This window comes from Stegastes partitus, unplaced genomic scaffold, assembly GCF_000690725.1.
Source record: "Stegastes partitus isolate 25-593 unplaced genomic scaffold, Stegastes_partitus-1.0.2 Scaffold395, whole genome shotgun sequence".
In the NCBI taxonomy this organism is placed as follows: domain Eukaryota; kingdom Metazoa; phylum Chordata; class Actinopteri; family Pomacentridae; genus Stegastes; species Stegastes partitus.
The window spans coordinates 232,450-255,477 of record NW_007578126.1 but is presented as its reverse complement, the minus strand read 5'-3'; the positions used below and the strand labels follow the sequence as shown (position 1 = coordinate 255,477).

The following is a 23,028-nucleotide window of genomic DNA, read 5'->3' as shown; positions in this document are numbered from 1 at the left end:
TTTTTAACCAAAGCAATACATACAGCCCAATCTCATGTCTAAAAATGGCAAATGTAACTAATATTATCATAACAACTTCCATTATATTTTTAGCACAAGATAAACGTCAGTGGCTGTCGCACTGAAATGCTGCAGTTTTTTTCTGAGTGAGATTTTGATCTCTCTTCCAAGTGCAAATCCTTCAGACACTATACCCATTTTATTATTGTCATCTAGACAGACATCAGCTCATCCTACTTAGATATCTTAAATTCAGGTCCAATAAGAGACTGAGGCCCTGTTAAGTCCAACAGATCCTGGGAACCGTGCAAACATTCTGACCTATTGAGCAATCCTGCCATCCATTCTCTTTGTGCAGCTCTTCTATCAGTCCTCTGACAAACTGGCAGGATGGTCAAAAGCTGTGGCCTCCTCCCAGCACAGGCCCACTTTCAGGCCTTTATCTGCAAGCCTCCTGTCCTTCAATGCGTACGTTTCTTCTTCGATCGCGTGGTCAGCGTCCGATCAACTCCTGGCATTGGTTCATTTTCTTGATTTACGCTCCACATTCACAACGGTTTCTTGGTGCTTTCTTTCAGCATCCCTCCATTTATGCAACCAGCTGAGTGGTCAGTATGTGTCTGTATGCTCTTTCTGGAAACGATCCACTTTGCCCTTCAGTGAAGAGGACTGAAGGACTGGGACTGGAGCCAGCTGGCCCGCACTCAGTATAGCTAAGGCACAATAGCAAAGCCAGGCAACACAGAGGAGGTTAATGCAGTCTGGATCATGTGTTTTCAGCACCATTGTCCTCCTTTGTGTCTATATGCCTTAGACATACTGACTGTGGCCAGAGGGAGCTTCAGATGAATTGGTGATTTCGCCTAAGATTTGCTCAAGACACATCAAGGACTGTAAACCTGACATAGATGTTTGACAAATTATCTCCTGTTTGTAGTTCTTGTTTGTTTTTCAAAGTCATAAACTGATATTAGCCAATAGATCCTATTTTATGAGCGTGTAATGTTCTGTAAATACTGATAAGGTTCTCTAAAAGACAACCTAGACATCTATATCCATGCCAAGAGGGCAGTCCTTTAAAACCAGCAGCAAAACCACAGAGACAGTGATGAATAAGCAGCTAGGCTAGCCAGTGACTGCTGTCTTCTACATAAACTGTTATTAAGCAAAGGCTGAAAGTGGTCATGGCTCAAAATAGGCTGAGAAACATAAAATATACCAGCGCTGTCTCCAAACTGTCTTCTTTTGTTGTCTCTGTAACCCAACTGTTCTTGTAACTGAGCAACAAACAAATGCTATGTGTCGCCTGCAGAAATATTGACCCCTGCTAACCTCACAGCCACTGAAAGAGGGGAAGTTGAGAAACAGAAAACACCAAAAAAAATTACTGAAGGAAGCAGCTGACGTTGGGCCAAGACCCTGACAGCTGTGTGATGAAGGACGGTTCAGTCTCTGAACAAAAAGGAGCTGTAGAAATAAGGCAAACAAAGCAGGCGTCGCAGGGTGACATTAACTGTAAGGGCCTTGATATTGCATGGAAATGTAAATGGAAAATGGCATATTTAACTAAATGTATTTTTAAGAAAATAATGGAGCTTTTAAAAATGAGCATCAGTAGATATAATAATAATTTTGTTTTTCTAACCATGCAAGTAATCAGTATGAAATGACAAAAAAATTGTTTAAAAAATGCTGTTTTCCAGCATCTAATGCAAATCGTATTTTTTTATCCAACAATTCAAAATATATAAATATGTATAGTGATTAAACAGAAAAGTAAAAAATCGTCCTGCATTTCTACTCATGTCCATGTGGTGCAGGCACCTGAGTTAAAGTTGAAATTCAGCATATCTGACAACAAAGGAGTTTTACTAACTCAGAAGAGACAATTTAAAATTCTCAAAATATACAATTTATTCAAAATATGTTAATGCAACCATCAATATATTCCAGTAATAACAAAATCAGTAGTTTTCTGTTTGTATAATCTTATCTGTATAGACAACGAGGCTTGCAGTCAAACGCGAGCCTTGATCTATGTATAACATGACAACACAGGCTACTTTTTAAACAGGCGACTCTTCCTTTTCTGAATTATGCTAACCAGGTTCTAGTTCAAAGTTACAATTCAGTTTGATTGAACTTCATTAATAAGGAAACAGAGTTGAATTTAAATAGCTTGCACCAGCTCGAATGTAAATTTCAGCTGTCTCATAAGATGATGTCACTGCCTTAGTTCCTACAAAGTAGAGAAAAAAATCTAATTGGGAAATGGCAAACACTTCGACTTAATTTGTACTTCCTCAAATTGAGCTAAAAAAAAAAAAGAGAACTGTTTCCTTTTTGTATAGAAATATTTCATTGTTCAGTTTTGAATGAAGAACAGAGACTGGCTTCTGAACAGTAGGGAGGAAAGACACCTGGGTGTACAGGACTTTGCAGGGGGTCTGTGCCATCTCACAGTTTCCCCCCTTTGCAACCAAAAGTCTGCTTACACTGTTCATCAGTATGGGTAACTGTATCTTCCTATATGTTTCTCAACAGTAACAACACACACATGTAAATGCAAGTCATGGGAACAGAGAAAGGGATACTAATACAAACATATTTACAAACTCATCTGTACAAATATTTGACACTGTACAGTTGATGTGGGGGTCGAGTGTGACAGAATGGCATCGTGGGAAATCATATTGTCAAAAGGGTTGGTCATCAGACACAAACAAATCTCTGTAACGGCAAAGAAAGTCTTCCTCCAAACTTTTGAAATGTCCATATAATCTTTTTTTTTTTTTTTTTTAACTCACGGAAGACTCTTTGGCACTCACAAGATGAGAGAAGCTGTTGTTAGACTGAAGGAATAGTTCGATGTTTTTGGAAATCCGATTTTTCATTTATTTGTTAAGAGTTGGATGAGAAGCTTGACAATAAATCATGCTCATCGTTGTTCAATATAAAGCTACAGCTGGTTATCTTAGCTTAACATAAAGAGTAAAAACATGAGGGACATGCATATTTTCGACTTTCTCATCCAAGTCTGTCAATAGGGATTTCCAAAAATGTCAAACTATTCTCTTCATCAGCAGAGAAACTACTTGTTTTCAGACTGACAAGTGTATATTTCCTGTTGAACACATGATCCAATCAAAGATACCTTATAGAATTGTATGGGCTCGCTACATACCAAATCCGTGTGAGGACTGAGGTTTTTTTTTTTTTTTTTTAAATGAGGCATTGCGTTTTTGTGTATCTTCTGAAAACTACACTTACAGTAATTCATTACATCACATTTACAATTTCTGTTAATAAAACAAATACAGTGACTGGGAGAAGCCACATTGGCCACCAGGGGGAAGAAAACAACATGAACAAATAACATTGTTATTTGTAGTGACACAAATATGAATCCATCCCAATGGGATGGTTTGTATTTTAAAATCACATGAACATATAGCAGACAGTAACCCTTACTTCACTCTATCATTTGAACGATTTTTCTACGTCAGAAGGTGCTTGGCTGGAAAGATTCTTCCAGCTAGTCATCAACATCATATTGCATTCACACTCTCCACACACCATCCAAATAATAAATACACTCAACTTTCGGAACCATTACTCTTTTTTTTTTTTTTTTTACATTACATAAATTTTTATAAATAAAGAAATGTACAGTAATTTTCAACCATGTTTGCTTAAATCATCTATACGAGTGAGCACAAAGTGGATTATACAAAAAACACAAAGCATGACCTGTCAGTTTAGGTTTGATATGAGAGGACTGTGAGGTGAAGTATAGTTGACAGAATATAGTGACAGTTTCAAACACTCGTGCAGTACTTTTTTTACTCTTTCCTGTTACCTCTCACTGTAGAAGTACACTTCTTGAATATTTTAACACTGTTTTATGGCATTCCTTCCCTTTACGTTTGCAGGCAGCGTTTCAAAAATGTCGTCACAGATTTCTTTTTGCTACATGTAGTACTACATGGTGTAATACAATATATCTGGACCGCTCCAGGATGGCCGTCCTGCCGATTTAAAAAAAATGACAAGAAGGTGGTGAAACAGCAGAATGTTGCGGTTTGACAACAATTTGAGTTTGTCCTGGAGGAAATATTGTTTAATGGAGTAATAATGATCAATTTGTAGGGTGAAAAAAAGCTTTTTTCCCCATGAACATGCAGTACCTTGCAATCTTCTCTACTCTCCTGATTTTGATGTTTCACCTGTTGTCACTCAGGTGAAAAGCTTCCAAAAAACTACCCATATTGATTCTTAAAAAAGGTGCACAGGGACAGTAGGGCCTCTGAAACAGCTTGTTGTTTTTATCCATTTGTCGTGTCCTGAAAAGAGACTCCACTCATGATAAGTGATTTTATCCAAGTAGCAACAAAGTGGCACTGCTCAGTTCCTTTCCTTTTCTCTGCTACACTTTAAACATGCCTGCATTTAGGTAGGGCGTCTCCAAGTGTAGCAGGAGTCATGTGACATGGAGGTACAAGGAGAAGTTTTTCAGCCTTCTTCAGGTTTTCCATCTTCTCTGGAAGAAGTTTACAGTCGGGTAGGAACAGGATGTTAAAAGACGGTAATACTCCCTATTTCCTTCCTCTCCTCCCTTCTATAGAACGCTTCCCTCTGTGCAAGAATTTCCTGTTCTGTCACCAGTCACATGATCACGGTGCTATGACACGCAGCAGCAGGTCCGTGCCTTCGGCTGCTCTTCTTCTAGAGGCTGTTTCAGTTTGAGGAGGGGCGGGTCGCCACTGGCTGGCGTGTAGTAAACTGCATTGCCATTGGAGGAGACCAGCGGCATTCGAGGGTCCTCCAAGTTGCTTTTGGCATCAGTGAAGGAGTCTGTGGAGCCATTACCAAGGTGACCATTGAACAAGGGGTGATTCAACAATTTGGCGGCGGCCCTCTGTTTCTTCAGCTCCGACAGAGTCTGAGCGCGCTCTCTTGGCCAGGCTTCCTCCGGGACAGGCTGGGTGGTGACGACACCGCCCTTAGTGGACGATGGCGTGTTGCCATTAGAGGGCGGCTGTGGTGGCACGGACGTCGTCGTGGAGATGAGGCCGTTCTGTTTGTTGTTGCCGTCTTTGAGGATGGTGGGCAGCTTGGACTTGTCTGGCAGCTCTACAGCTACAACTGGCTTGACCTGCAGGACATCAATAAGGATTACTTTAATCCCTCTATAAGGCTTCACTTTTAGATAATTAAATGCATGAAGGCCTGACTCTGTTCAGGGGAGATCAGATATCTTTGATCTGGTGCTCCCACTATCAAGTTCAAGTAAAATGAGATGTAAAGCCAATTTATCTGCTTAATTAAAGAGAAAGTCTGCCCTCAGAAACTGTTGCTGTTTGTATCCCAAGAGGTATTTTGTAACAAAAAGCTGAAATAGTTTTTTTTTTGGTGTGTTTTTCTGCAACCTTCTTCAGCATGAGGTCATTTTAGATTATGTTTTCTTAGATTGCTCTGAAAACCTTTTGATAATCTGTAGATAATATGCTTCAGCTTGTTGCAGAAAGTATGCTGAGGTTAAATAAAAGTAACAATAGACTGATAGTGGAGGATTGTATTTCACATTTTTTCCCCTGTGGGTTTCCTTCTGCGTGAGTGTTGGAAGAAGTCCTTGTTTTTACCTCTGACACACCTACACCAAATTTGGTATGTAGGTTGCTGATGAGCAGGACAAATTAGTATCTTTCGGTTGCTGAACAACCTTGTACCTGCACTAAAAATATCTCAAAGTCATGTCATCTGATAGCGTAGGTACAGTGAATGGAAAAATATATCAACCAAATCCAAACAACAGAAGCTTAGAACTGTAATATACAACTATGTGTCTGATTTTGATAAAACAAGCCCCAAGAATAAAACACAATAATCAGAAATCTTACATTAACCACTTGATTATTCTCCTGATCGGACTCCTTTTCCTTCTCGTCCTCCTCCTCCCTTCCTCCCCTCCACACGATGGCCTCTGTCTCGTACTCTTTACGACATAAGTTGTGTCTGTCCGACAGACTAGCTCGCCGCACCACTTTTCTGTGGACACAGGTGCAGTTATCAGTAAGATAAAGCAACTAGAATAATAACAAAGCACCAAACTTAAATAAAGCCCTTTTGAAGTTAAACAGTTACAGTTCGACATTTCAAGATTGTGTCATCAATACTATCTGCACGCTACACTGACAGCTGTATTAAATAGTCATTGTAGTCCGTCAGTGAAGGTTTTCCATTATATAGTTGTAGCTATTAGTACAATGCACACATCTTTTGTCATATTTCTGCTTTGAGCTACCCTTTTTTCCCTTTATTTAAAAATAATGTGTTTTTTGTAGTAGCTGTAAAAGCACCAGCAGATGTCAGCACTTACCCACGACTTCCTGCACTGGATGTTCGCCTACACAGTGAGGTTTTGTGTTTGAGCTGTGACTTCATGATAATGTCGTGTTTGTGTTTCAGATCCAGTAGGATGGCTCTGAACTCCTCATCCTCACACAAATCTTAAAGGGACATGGATAAAAAGGCACAGTATGTCAGCTTTTTTTTTTTTTTTTTTACCCCCCAATGAAACTGCTTCTCTACACTCTTACAAGTCTTACAGTAATACTGGTGTGGATTATAACCTCCCTTGAAATGTGCCAATCATCAATACTGCTAAAAATGTAAAAGCCGATTTAGTTATAAAACAGCATAAACTGATTTAGCTTTCTTTTTAAGAACATCTAAATCAGCACTTAGCGGGAAATCACCCTTGATGTTAAACTTGGATTGACTGAACAAGCTGCAAATGAGATCCTGCAGAGATGAGAGATTTTTCTTGATGCCCCACCAGGTATATTGATTAAAGGGTATAAATATACCAATGGGAGTCTCCTCGAGGAAGGTCTTGGCATTGAGACTGGCTCCATGAGACACCAGCAGCTCTGCCACATGCATCTGAAGCAGCAACAAAAACAGTGGCAGCAAATTACATTAATGGTTTCAGAAACTTATGCGAGTGCATTCATCTATTTCCTGTTGTGTTTACCTTACCTGACCCCAGCATGCTGCAGCATGAAGAGGCTGCCATCCATCTGAATCTCTCAGGTCCATGCGAGCTCCCCCCTCCAGCAGCAGCTCTGCAGCCTGCACGTAGCCATTTGCTGCTGCGATGTGGAGCTATAAGGGCAGAGGAGGAACACTGATTCGTTTTTTCCAGCGCAAAGGATTTGCTGTAGATTTGCTCTATGCATATAATCCAGTGTGGTTTTCACGCTAAAGCCACAATGTAAATGCCAAAGAATCTATTAACAACTTAAATTTGCTGACCATATAAGACATGACACTACATCTGCAAAAATCCCTCGAACCAGATAATTATTTGCTTCAAAGTTTGGAGATGTGAGTACGTCAGTGAGCACTTTCAAGCTAATGTTCTGTCAAATTAGATCCACAACAGTATAAAAAGGCCCTGCCATTAGTTCAGGCTGACGCGGTGCCGAATCCTGCTCCAATAGCTCTTCTGCAGTTAAAGTTAACTGAACAGCTGCAGCTAAAAACTGGCTCTGCTGACTCAAGACACCCACCCACTCTGCAGGTCACAAAATCACTTGTATCAGGAAACAATTATGCAGGGACAAGAGCTATGAAAGGTGAATTAGTGCACACGCTATTATCAAATGTATAATGGCAGGATATTAATTCTAGTCGCAGTCTCTTAAACCTCTGACCTGCTACCAGGCCACTCAGTGGAAATTCATATGACACAGCAGATGTTCCGATCCAGAGCTAGTTATTTTATATTCAAATGGAGATCCTAAAGATGTCTCATTTGTTGAGCTACATTTTGGGGAACTGTGTTGTGCATCAAAGTAAAACCATAGACCATGATATGACTATTTTCATTAGATAATGTTTTAGAAAATAGTGGAAAATGCTCAACTCAAGTTCCCAGAGCCACAGATGACCTAAAACTTATTTTATTTACAGGCTAGAAGTACTCATATTTCAAAGGTCTGAAATAGTGAATTTTGGGCATTTGGCTTTAAAAAAAGAAGAAGAAAAAAAAAGACAGAAACATTTAAACAGTATTAAAACTGCCTCTAACCATTGTCATAGCAACTAATACCCTAATTAATGAATTGTTTCATCTCAATATTTTATAGTCAAAAAAGAATCTGCAGAGTCTCATACAAAATATGTTGCATATGAGTCTGATTATACAACTGTGAACCCTCTTTGGGATTCAATCGTTAGATTTTGTTGCTGTTTTCTTTGGACATTTCCTTTTCCTGCATTTTATTTCCTGCAAATCTCTGAAAAAAGCTCCCAAAAATAATAGAATGTGAAGGCAAGGCAGTGCTTGCCCTTCAGCCTGATGATTTCTCAGGCAGGATTATTTGGTTGCTGTGTCAATAACCTCAGACCCCACTCAAACTCTGGCTGTGAGGATGAATAATATTAAGGTCTGAACATTACTGGTCTGAAATAACAAACAGCTTAAAAATATTTTTTTACTACAGGGGAATGAGTTTGAGCAAGTGCTGATGTTAATCTCTGGGTGTGAAGTTGATGTAGGAGGTGGGGCTATTAAATTAGACTAATGCTGCAAATCAGGTTTATTTATTTCAGTTTCACGTAGTTCAATTTCATTAAATTCACAGAGACTGAAATGCTCACGGGTTGTTTGTGCTCACCCATTCATCATTGTGTAACGTGGTTCACGCATGCGTGATTTAGTTTGGCTTGTATGCACCCAGTCTCGCTCTTTACAAGCCACAACTCGTACTCTGTTATTTTCTGTTATGTTGTCGGTACGTAGAGAGAGAAATGCACACATGATACGATCCAAGATTATTGATCCGTGTGTGCTGATTAGGATGTGCTGTAACTGGCAGAATCAGCCTTGTGCGGACTTGACACTGCAGTTCTTCTTGTAAAGTATAAAATCTTTACCAACTCACTGAAGTAAATTGCTACTAAGGCAGTATATGAAAGGCCAAGAGAACCAAAGATGTGAAAGAAAGCAAATGTATTTGCAGAAATAACAGTGACCTACAAAAAGTAATTACAAGACGCATTTTTTTTTTTTTTTTTACTGGTCTACAATAGTTTCAGTAGTAAAAAGCTGTTCTGTATCTGTCTTCTATACATCAGAAAAGGGAGCACACTGCTACATGTATGTAGAACATGTACATTTTGACAGCTTATTGTAAATCACTAATACACAGCAGAATTATTTAATTAAAAAAAAAAAAAAAAAGATCTGCTGTGTGGAGTCACTTTGAATTAAATGCAAACATCAACAAGCTGACATGCCTAAGCTGCATTTGATGTACCTTAAAGGCCGGAACTTGAAATTTTCTTATTTACGACCTCCCACGCATCTGGTGCATAAAATAAGGAGAAAAAAAAAAAAAAAAAGAAAACACAGCTGCCTCCAGATTTGCTTTGTTGCTTTTCTACAAACAGTAAGCATTGATCACCAGATATGTAGGTCACATAACTGAAGACACAGAAAAATGAAAAAGATGCAAAAGTTCCTTTTTTAAAGTTTTAGATTTGTAGACATGAAAATTGATAAACATACAGAGCAGGGCTGTTATTGACTAACCATTAATTGAATAATTGTTGTTAACAATTTAATCAATTAAAAACATATTGAACAATAAGACAGAAGGTTTACATCTCTAACACAGTAGCTTTACTTAAGTATTGTACACTGTATTGGCTGCTTTTTTGAGGAATGAAGAAAAATATGGAAGTCAGGGCTGATATTTGTGAAGTTGCCCCGTAGGAAATCTGACTTCTGGTAGCGTTTTCTTTCTTCTTTTCTCCCCCAAGTCAGATACTGGAAATTTGGAGGTCCCAGTTGCCACTCAATGCAGCTTTACTACCGTAATCCTGATGTGCATGCATAGCAGTTGAACATGTTTACCATCTTAGATTAGCAAGTTAGAATTGATTATTTAGCACAAAGTACAGCTGAGGCTGATTCAAATGTCATTAGGGGATCACCGAAATTATCACGGCTCAGCAGCCCCAGAAGGTATATATTGTATCTACAGACAGTATACAGGTTGGATGAAAAACTTTATGCCTGAAGTTCAGCAGAAATGCCTCCAGGACTTCCTTTTTACAGATGGTGCAGCATTTGCTACCCACTCTGCTTAAGGCCAACAGCAGATCATGATCTGAAAGCACATATCATGGCACAGAAAGTGGATTCTTCACCCAACAAGAAGGAGGAAAGCTCAACCCCGTCCACATGATTCAACACATCCAGAACACCATCTGTCAGGACAAAGAGCCAAGTGGAGCGAGCACTGGCTCGGTCACATGTGCAGGGAAATGTCCCACAGGCAGACCCCAACGGGCCCACAGAGACATATGTAAGACAGAGACCTGAAGGCCTGAGAAGCTGTAGTCGCAGAACAGTCAGATTGAAAACAGACTTTTCAAGGTTTGAATAGACACTTTTCCAGAACTCCAATGCAAAGACACAGAAGAGAAATTCACAAAGCCAAAATGACAAACACATCAGACTTCCCCTGTGTCCAGTGTGGGAGGGACTGTCACTCCCATATTGGCTTTTCTAGCTACACCTGATGTTGTACTACCTCCCAGAATGCAAGTCTCTCACATCTGATGGAAGGCCTTATAATCACCACCAACCTGTTGTGGGTTTCCCTGCATCTTGTCCAATGCATGCTGGGACAGGAGCTCTCTTGTCTTTTGTTTGCACTCACAGTCTAAAGATGTGGAGCAACATGTGTGTTTAAAAGGACTGATAAATCATTTAGGGTTACTACTTTTCCTTACAACTAACTTTTTAAATTATCCTAATTCTTTTTCAAGATGTCTTTCATTGTTCCATGATGATTTTTTCTTCTTCTTTTGTGTATATAAAACCAAACTTGCTTAATTTATTCTCCCTGACAGTATTAAGCATTTTTCTTTTATTACCTGTGAAACACCTAGAGATGTTTATTCGAAGACTTGAATACAAAAACAAGGATGAAAGTAGGTATTTAACAGTGAGCGTTCATCACAATGACAGACTTTGCTTTGCAGTTTCTAACCCCCTCAATACCTTTTGTTGTGCATTTTATTTGTTATAATTTCTTTTGCAAGTAAATTTAAGCAAACTAAACTTCCATTTTGCATGAAAAAAATATTTCTCCTCTTGGAGAACGATGAAACCATTTGCAATTGCAAAACATCAAAATGGTTGTTTCTGCACTTCAGAACAGGGACACAAAATGTATTTCACTGGAAAACAAAAGATTAATCTTACATAACTTCCCACCCTGTTCCAGGTCTCTTCCTCTCTTCTGCTGGCGATTTTAATAAGGCATGCTCTAGTTTGCTTCATCATGCTGGAATTAAGATTAACAGGATGCATAAAGCAAAGGGACAAGCAGCTCAATCAGACAATCTGAAGTAAGACTTTAAAGCTTAACAGGGTTATTTTGGGAAACTACCATCCCCTAGCTATTTTCATCCGGTGATCCGTCACTGTGTTTCCCCAGTGTGGCTAAACCTCTGATAGATAATAAAAGACTTCATTAAGGCAGCTGACATTATACGCCCTACTCAGGAAATTACACCTTTTTTTTTTGGGTGCTGTTTGACTTTATAATGCGTCACTGCTCTAAACTGCTAAACAAAACAAGTTTAGCGGCCCCTTTTTTAGATATACCTCTCTATAATACAAAAACAGCTGGCTTACATCCCCATTTAGTATATACAGCATAAAGAAAATAGGCCTTTCTTCGTTTTTATTCTCATGCACGCTTCAGTTGTCTCTAATTACTACATGCAACAGTGAGAGCACAGTTCTGAAAGAGAAAGATGTGACAACTGCATTAATAATAAATAATTCTGCCTCCATAAGTTTGTCAATGGAAAATCCCTCAGAGATTAGTGAACAATCCTAGTGATTCACTGTATTAAACTTTCAGATTTAGGGGTGTTGGCTGTGGCCTATAATTTTCACAAAAAGACAACAGAGCACACAAACAAGACAGTCCGGTAGTATTGCATCCACTAATATGGATTTTAGGTAAATGTCCAATCTAGTTTTGTATCAGTTAATCAGGCTATGACAAAATGTAGCTTTTATGATTCCCATTGTGTATTATTGTTTCAGTTTTATGTGTAGTTATTATTACTGCAGGTTTATTGTATTCCAGTGTTTTTTTTAATCATGACTGCAGGTGTATTTAGCACTCACAACAAAATAGCTTGTATATCTACGAAGCATTTTAAAATCATACGGCTGATTTGCTTTTAAGAAGATTATAATGAGTCTCTAAACGCCTGATTAGCTTTGAAGGTTTAATAGCCTCCCGAGACACCATTACAGAGCACGTAATCTTTAAGAGGTGAATCTATAATAAAGATGGCACACTGAATATTTACACACCATTTGCTTTTTTCTTCTTGGTGCAGACCTGTGATGCCCGATAATCTGGGGGTTTGTGACATCTCCTGAAGCTGCTAGGTATTATGGTGCTATGGTGGCATTATTTGGCCTTATTTCCAGCTCTGTAATGGTGAGTTTTATTTTTTCATCGCTTGGCACACTTATTGGACAGTTAACAAGCCAACACTAAACAATGGCTTTAGCACAGAGCACAATATTGGGATAATATTTTCTCTTTTATCGACGTTGTGGTTGTGGTTTTGTGGTTGTGGTTTTGCTTGGATAACCAGACCCTTACAGTTAGAGGTGGATCAAATATCATAACTGACACTTATATTTATGATAGTTAACATTTTTTGTGAAGTCAGTTTCATTTATGTCGCCTAATATCACAAATTTATAGGGCTGTGCCTTAATAGTCGACCAAACGTTAGACCGGGCGTCTTTATGGACAGCAGGCCAGCAACAGACTGATGATAGTATAAAGGTAGTGTCCAACAGTTTCTGTGATAATTTATTGAGGACATGGAGCTTGTAAGCTGAAATTTGTCAGTTTCGATACATTCAGAATAATTAGCGCTTTTGCTGGTGCTGCAGCCTGTTTGGTTCCTGCACTTGTAATATTTATATTTCAAAGGCTCATTAATCGGTGCAGTATTTTATTTTTCAGTGTTACATTGTATATTGATAGCAATGTTTGCATAATTTTAAAATTCGCGTTTTCTCATAGTCACCAAAAATACATATTAAATTAATATAATTAAAACTGACAAAAGGCTTGTGTAAATGATTATAAGTCAACTAGGAAAACCTTTCAAAACCATCAACAACTTAGTACCTTTCTTGTTTTGCCTTTTGCCAAATGAAAACTTTTAGCAGAATAAGGTGGATTATTAAAAATTACATCGAAAGGGCAACAGCAGCAACTGAAAACTGCTCCAAAGATGTCAAACCGTGTGTTTAAACCTCCACTTCCAACTTCTACTCCACTTGACTAAACCCCTCTAAAAGATACCACCTGCAGCAACAGCACACTTCAGCTTCAATGCCACAATGTATTGTCTGTTCTTTGACAATTTATTGTGAGGCAGCTACAGGAAGGAGAGCTAATGTTTCTTTAATTGCATATCACCTTCACAGATTTGTTATTCAGCAGCTCTTTGCCAAAGTGATGCATTGTGTTTACTGTGTAAGCTCTAAACACTCAGTTGATATAGTATACACTCACAAATGTAGACACTTTACATCATATTTACGGCTACTTTGTAAGTGTGCGCACTGCATATGTTTGTAAGTCACTGTATTACTTTATGCTTCTATGAAAGCACTATTTAAACAAACTTTTGTGTTCTGTATGATATTTTATCCTGCATAGCATTGTTCTGTTTACTTATCCTGGAAACGTATGGCAATCCTGTCCTGTTAGAAACAATACTAGACCTTATTTTATTAGTATCGATACTTAAAGAAAGACCAGGTTTAAAAGAAACAGTTTTTCCTCTGAGTTGTGTTGATTTGCGGCGGTGTGTGTGTGTGCAGCGGCCTGCTTCCTCTCGCTGCAGACACAGTGTCATATGCATACTGCAGCTTTCACAGTGACAAAACAACAAAACAAGAGGCATGACTGCAAATACAAGTGCTCTGACCGTCCACAGATTGGCAAAGCAGACACACAGAGTGAAAAATGTCATTATTTAGCCGACCGTCAAGGCAAGGACAAAGACAGTCCAGCCGTAAAAAATGCTTTTTATACGCATACTGAGGGAGGCAACACCTTCAACTTGGCAAAGGTTGTTGCTGACAGACATGCCAACTTGTTCAAAGGGTTCACAGAGCGACAGGTTAGTGAATGTGATGGGTGATATAATTACATCATGCCCATGTCCTCGGATATAAGAAAAATGAGTGTCACCGTTGCGCTTTGATGAGGCAATTAAGAGCAATGATAACCAATACATTTGGCTTTATCTTTTTGGCTGACTGACTGTGGGGAACATCTTGAAAACACAGTGTTCACACTTTACGATACCTTGCTCCCTGTGGAAAAATAACTCACTCCTGTTGTTTTATGGCTTCTTTTTACATACTCCACTGCCTTGTATGGATCTTGTCAAACTGCGTGATTTTTTTTTAACTAATGTAAAAAAGTTTAAAATTTTTTTTTAGATTTGATGTTGGCTTATTGGAACAGAAATGAATATGTCTTTTTTTTGTTTTTGTTTTTTTTAAATCATAAACTAGTATGTTTGACATTTCAGATTGTAACATCACAGATTTTTTTGAGATTTTTATTTTTTTTAATTGCCCGTCAACCCCTTTCAGTACTTTTAAAAAAATCTTACGCTACATCAAGTATTTAAAATATTAAGTTAAAAAAATCTTTATAAATGTCCATATTTTATGATACCAAAAAATTCAGAGATAGTTGAGCAGAAATTGTCGCTTTGAGATGGAATGACTCTGTTCTGTCATCTGCTATATCATTAATTTTCTGATATTTCCTATAGTATTGTTTTTTTTTAATGTATTTAGCCAGGTATCACATCAAAGTCTTAATTTTGTATCACGACAACACAAATCCTGTAGGAATTGAATTTCATGTCATCTAATTAAATATAGCTGAAACAATGAAGAAGAAGGGGGCTGCAAGGTGGCGCAGTTGGTAGCACTGTTGCCTCGCAGCAAGAAGGTTGCCGGTTCGCGTCCCGGTGGGGGCACCGGAATCTTTCTGCGTGGAGTTTGCATGTTCTCCCCGTGCAGCGTGGGTTCTCTCCAGGTTCTCCGGCTTCCTCCCACACAGTCCAAAAACATGTTGAGGTTAATTGATGATTCTAAATTGTCCGTAGGTGTGAATGTGAGTGTGCTTGGTTGTCTGTCTCTAAGTATGGCCCTGCGATGGACTGGCGACCTGTCCAGGGTGTCCCCTGCCTTCGCCCTAAGTCAGCTGGGATAGGCTCCAGCCCCCCCGCGACCCTAGTGAGGATTAATATAGAAAATGGATGGATGGATGGACAATGAAGAAGGTAATGTGCCTCCTACCAGTGTGGCTCCCTGAGAGTCAGGCTGGTTGACCTCCTCTCCTTGTCTCGTCAGTTCCTGAATGTCTCCCAGCATCCTCCTCTCCGTTGATGCTCGTGTCTCGTTGATCATCTCCTGGGTGATGCCTGTCAATCAAACATGCACGCAGAACCAGAGTTAATAATGAGGGAGGTAGGTTTTTTTTTTTTTGAATCCCTGACAGCGCTAATATAAAGCTGCAGCATGCTGACATGGCTAGTTTATGATCAGAGGCACACGGAGAAGCACCTTGGGGGGTGAAGAAGCTGAGACACAACATGATGTGTATGATGAGGCTGGAACATAACACAATGCTTGGAAATAAATTCAAAAAGTGAACTTCATAGGAGAAAGCTTCCTTTCCTGGATTGTCAGCAACACCTTTTTTAAATTACGCTGGATGTTTTCTATCAGCAACGGTTCGTGAATTCTACAACAAAAGCTACTGAGCACAAATAGAAAAAAATGAGGTTTCAAGGAGAGTGGAAAAATATTCAAGTGCCAGCAGCAGACTCTGCTTTTTGTTGTGTCGCATGGGCACAAGGCCCAAACTCATACATATGTGATACTATTCTCAATAAAATATGAACAATCTTAATGATCGTAGGAAGTGAATTCAGCTTCAGATAATTATTTTCATTATTTAACTTTCCTGGCAATTACTTCCTGCAAAATGGGCAGAGGAATTGTAAGATCAATACAGAGCTACAGAGCTCAGATATGAATATCTGAAAGAAATAAAATGACCATTCTATTTTGGCGGCAAGGTAGTTAACTTTCAGGCGTTCTTCCCTATCATCTTTTGGCAAAGAGGTTTGTGGAGTTAGGCCCAGTTCAAGCTCAGGTGAGTCTGTATGTCACCACCACTCTAAATTCCTCCTTTAATCCGTCGTCCTGCTGCCAGGTAGGAGTGAATACCGTGACCACCACACTTCAGCGAAGAATTTATCCTCCCACAGCTGTAATGTACTGTGCCGTCCAGCAAATTGAAAGAAATGTCAGATTAACAATTGCTTGTCAGTCAGAAGTGTGGCTCTTCTATTTTTGCAGTATGTAACTGACTGAATATGTGGTTTAACTTATAACTGAATCAGGTGCATAAAGGGTTTAAAGGTTGACCATCCTTAATGTGAAAACAGCAAGAAATAAAAGCTTAAAGTCTGAATATTCAGAGGAGTTCGTCATTTAAATACACAAGCGACACAAAAACTGACCAGATTTCCATGAAATAAATAGTGGGAGCAGACAGGTATCACCTTCCAGTGCATATTTTATTGCTGACCTTTCAATTGACACAGAGTAAAGAATGATGGTGAGTAAAGCTGAAGGCAAATTTATCGACTGCTCCTGCTTCCAGGTGGCAATTTTTAAATCAAAATCCTGTTTCAGTGTCACACTCTTGTTTTTAGCAGGTGCTTGTGATGAAGACACTGTAAAATTTCACAAGCATTTGGAATCAGAGGGTGTTTGAAGGTTCAGGAATCAGGGCCATAACCTTTTGTAGATGTAAAGTAAAGCATCCCTCCAGCAACTATTTTCTTTTGTGCCGTTTCTGTCACAAAGGCAACAGTGGCTCTGATGTCTATCACAAATTTTACTTACCTTCACATTGCCTTTGACCATATTTTGATTTCGCTGCAGTGATGCCCCACAGCTTGAAAATACTCATTGGTTTTTGCAAAATGTAAAATCTAACAAGCATTCTTCATTGCCAAACTACAACATACACTGTAAACAGAGAAAGGATCAATATACAGCCACATGAACAACCAGAAAGGAGCCTTTCACAAACTGAAATATCTCACTGATCCTGAGACAGTCTGTGGAGTTTATGGAAGAAAACTAGTATATAATTCTTAACCAGGTGTGTCCATCCTGTGTCTGCTATGGCAAATTTATAGCTGTTTCTGCAGTTGCTGCATTGTACCGCTCATGTGTTCCTATTTGGACTTCTCTCTTGAAATATGTATTAATTTTTAAGATTTTAAAAGAAGGTTGTCATTGGGGAGTTGAATGGCAGCTGTTCTAGCTGATCATTGCTATTTGACACTCACACTTCTGTTTTTACCAAAGACTGTAGCTCCAGGAAAAGCCAAGACACAACAGCTAAGAGCAGTAAATCAGACAAGGGCTGTAGCTAGTTATTATTTTCATTACTGATTGATGTGCTAATTATGTTTAAGTGGATTAGTCTATAAAATGTCTATCATATTCACAAAAGTTTGGTTTTGCCTTGCCAACAGTTAAAAACTTCAGTGATATAAAGCCGATAAAAGGCACTAGTCTGTGGACACAATGTCGTGTACAGCTCTGTTATTGTTTTTTTGTGCTTCACTGAGGACGTTTAAACTCATTTTAAACAGATTGCTCACACAAGGTCTGCAGACAGATAAATTAGATAATGTTGCTTCCCAGAGTCCAGAGTGATGCCAGCTAATGTGCTACTTAACCAACAGTTCAAAATGTACATAAATATGTTGAACTTACAGTGATAGAAAAAAAACAAAAACAACCAGAAAATCCTCACATTTGAACTGCTGGAACAAGTAAATGTTTAATATGCTTAACAAATTACTCAAGCAATTAACAATGATTGTGCAATTATTTTCTGTCAGTTGTTTATTCCAGCATTAAATGGAACCCACAAAAATCTCTTTAAAGAACTAACCAACACAACGTCGATGTTAATCAGCAGTCTACAACCTTAGCCCCTTCAGGTATGTGCTCCTTTAGATGACAGAAAATGTAAGAAAGTACCATTTTGCTGTGCTTGGACTCTTATTACAAAATAAAGAACTATTGCTGCTGCTATTGCTGCTGCTATTGCTGCTGCTGTTGCTGCGTCTTAAAAATGGATTACACTGTTTGAATCGTGAAGCCTTGTGCTTACAAATGACAATTCATAGTTCAAAATACAGTAGCAATTTTTACATAGCCTATTTTCAGGCACAAGGGTGTTAAAGGGTTAACTGGAATTTATCTTCCCTCCATCAATGCAGTTTTGAATTTGAATGGGCAAAAAAAAGCTGCATTATCAGTGTCAGTTGTGCAGCCAGTGGTTTGACTAGTCTGCACGCCCCGCTTTGTTTCACCCCTTCAGTTTCAGCTAGACCGATCTCCTTATCACTGCGGCTCATCACAGATGAACTGGGCTCTACAGGGGAGGATCAAGGAAGAGTCAGCTCAGTCAATGCTGCATATCAAGTGCTGTGTGTGTGTGTTACAGGGAGAAACTGCCTGTGTGCCCAACCCTGCAGCTTCTCTGGAGAGAGAAGTCTTATCCACCAGTACAGTGCTGAGAACATTACGGGAGCAATTAGCAGTGCTGCGCTCCCTTTGATCAGCTTAATAATCATTCTTCTCACCTACTGTACTGCTATCTGCATTCTGCAGCACGAGAGACCCTATTGTAAGGAGGGAACCTCATTTTCTAGTGTCTGTTTTCCCTCTCTGAGCCCTCACCCTCTCTCTCTGTATGTGATTCCAACATTGCCTTACATCCAGCATGCAACCCACACAATGTGGTGTCATGTGCCTGTTTGTGCTGTTCAACACGATTAACCTGCACTTGTTTACGATATAGCACTTAAAATAACAGGGCTTTTTTGGCCTTTAATTATCCAGAGAAATATGACTGAGCACTCAAATGCTCTCTTGCACCACCTTGCTTCAATGCAGCTTCCTCTGTTTACCACCAAGCAGCTCCACCGATGCATTTGGAATTTAGTGTTGTGCTCAAGTTCACCTTAAGTAAGGAAAATGTTACTGCCTTGTCTTGTTTGCCTCTACTTCTTAAGCATGCACATACACTAAATCAAAAGCGGCCAACATCCTCACACATGTAATTGAACCTGTGAGCACATGAATAAAAGTTTGCTTTTCACACAGCACACTGTCCCCTTGCAGTTAGTGAGGCTAGCTGATCTGAAGCTAATATTTGTAAATGAGACTCAGAAAGAAGCATGTGAAGTGATTTGTGTGATAACACAAATGCTTGTTTTAAAAGCTTTAGGAGATTTATGCTGTTTGACCAGATATAGTTGTATTTAAACAGTTAGCATCTGTTGTATCTCTACAGCAGAAGTGGAGAGAGCAGAGAAGCATGAAAGGTCCCATGTGCTTTAAGTCCATTTTTTTGTGTTTTTAGGATGTCATAAAGTCAGAGGTTAAAACTGTTTAGATATGTAGACATTTTTCTTCTGCCATTCCTTAATAGATGTGGCTAACACTTCCATTAACTTTGGTGATATGCACACAGTTCACGGAGAAATTGCAAAGCCGAGGTACATTGAGAGCGGGTGGAAACTTCAAAACCAACATAAGGTCAATAAACAACAACTGAGTGTCGGCTATTGTGATTTCATGTTCCCTGTTGTGTTTCAGTGCAACCTAAGCCTGGCCAGTGTTTACATCTTTACATCTCTTTGCTTCTTGAGACAACAGTTTGGCTCGACATGCTCATGTCTATACAGCCTGTTAATTGGTTAGCTTAGCACAAAGTCTGCAAAGTGCTCAAAAGTACAATAGCCTCGCAGCACCTCTAAAGTTCACTAATTAGCATTCTATGTTTCTTTTTTTTTTTCTTCTTTTTTTTTTGCACAAAAACTTAACTAAAACAAGGACAATTCAGCATTTTACATGGTGCCAGAACATTTCTTGGCTGGTAGCAGTAACTTCCTGAAGTCTTCATTCACCTGGCAAATGCTCCTTGTTGTGTTTCCTTGCATGTTCTCAGATTGGTATCAATCTCATCAAACTATATGCCAAAAAAGCAAATAAGCATATTTCCCAAAATGTTGAAAGCATTCCAACAAACCAACCACATTTTAGCAGCCAAGTCACACTACAGCATTCGTCTAAACTGAAAAGCCCCCGCAGCCAGACTTTGTTGCTTTGTTGCCAGCTGTGTGCACGCATGCCAGCCTGTAGATGTAACTGTTAACTAGAAAACAAAAGCAAAACATTGACAAGAGCTCGTGCTAAGGAGGTTGATTTCACTCCAGGGTAAATAAAGTTGTCTATTACCCCGACTCCCTTTGTTCGAGACTTTCTTTGTATTGCACAAACACAGACAGAAATGCAAAACACATCTAAAGCCCAATGCAAGTCTCCCGTCCTTCATCATTGATGTGCATTTATGTATATATGTGTGCGTTGGCGCTGATCTCCTTGAACTCTTCCTCACTCATGTCAAACAGACTGCCTGTACTGACTGCAGCTGTTTGCCAGTACACAGCATGAATATACAATATCCTGATCTGCTTCCCATCAGGAGAACTGTGAACTTCTCAGAGCTATCCGGAGTGTCAATCCTTAAACTGAGCGGGACACAAAGTGCTTTCTGAGGTCACAACTCTGCTGCCATCTTCAGCAATCTGTTCCATGTGGCAGGCAGCCTTTTAAGACTGTCAATAAGCTTCACCCTGCAGCAGTTAAGGAAGCTTTACATCTTCCTTATCTAAAGTGCATGAAGCTGAATGTCCGCTAGATCCATCTCTCCAACAACTGTACATTTATGTTATGGTTTACAGAGTAGTAGCAAAAGTGTCTGAAGTGTTTGAAAAGTGGAAACTTTTGATAGACTTTCCAAAAGCCAAAACATAAGAGCAAAAGTGGAAGGAGCCAAGTAAATTACATGTTTATCTGCTCTAAGGTAACCTGCACAGTTTGTTGTAATAGTTTATATTAATTTAGGGTTTTAAATTGTCTTTAGTTTTAAATTTGACTTATTTTGATTTGACTAAATTTGTGATGTATTAAAATTTGCTGTGTAAATAAATGACTTGGCTTTAAGCTAATAAAAGCAGTTTTATAGCTCTACTTATACTTATTATGCTAGGACTAATTATTGTATACTGATCTACACAGCAAACAATAACCATGTCATTCTTTATCTACATGTCCTCTATGAGAAGGATCACCTGCTGCAGACGATGAATTTTAGCTTAAATCCTGCAGCTTCACCCTTTCAGCATTACATCATGTATGCTAGCATCAGTGGCCCATTTAATAGGGTTCAGGTTTTAAAACAAGTCCCCAAAAACGTTCTAAAAAGTCAGCTGCATACTGTGATTTCAATCAGTCTATGGGACCTGACAGTCTAAGTTGTCATTTTAGCCAGGAAAATGTATAGTTATCTAAAAACAAAAACTGCTTCTGTCTACTTCTGTCTGAAATCAAGGATCAATTGTCCCAAAACTAAGAAAGAATTTAAATTATTCCCCTGTAAACTGCATATGTGTTGAATGCCAAACAGATGTAGCAACAGCAGTAAGGGGAAGTTGGTCTGATCAAACAGTGATCAGCTTCACAGGCAGTTGTTAGTTGTCCTCGATCTGTCTTCTTCAGCATGACTCATAAAATGCTGTACAGGAACTATGATTGTTAAAAAGCCTGTACTGATAAATTGATAGCAGTAAAAGTCTGATCTAACTGGCATAACACTGATGAAAGAAGACAGCCCACTCTGTGCAATGTGCATGGAGAAGTGACGTTATCGCCCTTTTTCAATCTGTCTGCAGAGTGATAAGTTCCCAAATTTATTCAAGGGTGCAGAAAAAAATATTCCTATCAGCTGAGAACTGCAGTCTAACAATTCTGTCCACAGACCCCACTGCTTTGCCATCTCTTTAATTATTCATACTCTACCTCTGTTGGCCATGGCTGTCTCGATGATGTCCAGTGTTGGATCGTCTTCACACAGGTCGTAGGGCATGTTCCCATCAGAGTTGACTGCCAGCAGATCTGCACCACTGTGGGAGATGAGCAGATGAATATTTTAAAAAATCTGTAATATTAATCTTCAGAGGTTAATAAATGTTCTAAATGTACCGTCTCCATGGTTGACGTGAGGACAACAGAAGGGAAAGCGTTTAATATATTATACTTAATGGCACCATCTGTGCCGGACTCAGAAGGGTAAAAATAACTGAAATAACTTTAATCATTATATTAAAACAGGCCCGTGTTTCATGTTCTGATCCACTGTGAGACGCAAAAATTCTGAAAACTGCTGATCTATAATTCAAAGTCTTGGACAGACATGACTAAATAAATCTCGGTTTGAGCACTAATTGATGATGCTAATTAAATTCTTTCAGTCCAGAGCAAGTTGGCCTGCATTATTCAGCTGGTTTTAATCAGTAATTTCACTGTGGACAATGAGTCCAAGTGACAATATGAGTGATTTGACAAGCGCTGCATGTCAACAGATGGCAGCAGTGTGTCTGTATAGTGTGTGTTTCTGTGTTTCTAGTCCCTGCATACAAGCTGTAATTCAGCCCTCCATGTTCACAAGTAGAAGCGATATGAGTTTGTACACATACAGTACGTTCACTTGTCTCCATTGCCTCTTGGCATATGTACTAGTGTTTTGCTATTGTGTCTTCATTAGGATGTAATTAAATCCTAATTAAACATGTTCACCCTGGCTGTACTCATAAATCGTCTTTACTTATTTAACATATTTGCAGGTGTTCCATGTAATGAGGACATTTTTTTTTGCCTTGAGAAAACCTGGGTCAGTGTTATTGAATTATTAACAACATTTGCATAAC

General features: G+C 39.0%; 1 protein-coding gene across 1 annotated transcript in view; it reads right to left on the bottom strand.

Moving 5' to 3' along the window:
- Positions 1–1,889: 1,889 nt before the first annotated feature.
- Positions 1,890–23,028, bottom strand: part of ppp1r16b (protein phosphatase 1, regulatory subunit 16B) — a 120,739-nt gene continuing 99,600 nt past the window's right edge. Inside the window, exons 5-11 of the mRNA XM_008285298.1 lie at positions 22,121–22,224; positions 15,455–15,579; positions 7,042–7,167; positions 6,870–6,945; positions 6,380–6,509; positions 5,901–6,048; positions 1,890–5,155 (exon numbers count right to left, since the gene is read on the bottom strand). Of these exons, the coding sequence (XP_008283520.1) occupies positions 4,682–5,155; positions 5,901–6,048; positions 6,380–6,509; positions 6,870–6,945; positions 7,042–7,167; positions 15,455–15,579; positions 22,121–22,224 (1,183 nt within the window). The 3' untranslated portion in view covers positions 1,890–4,681. The remainder of the gene's footprint in view (positions 5,156–5,900; positions 6,049–6,379; positions 6,510–6,869; positions 6,946–7,041; positions 7,168–15,454; positions 15,580–22,120; positions 22,225–23,028) is intronic.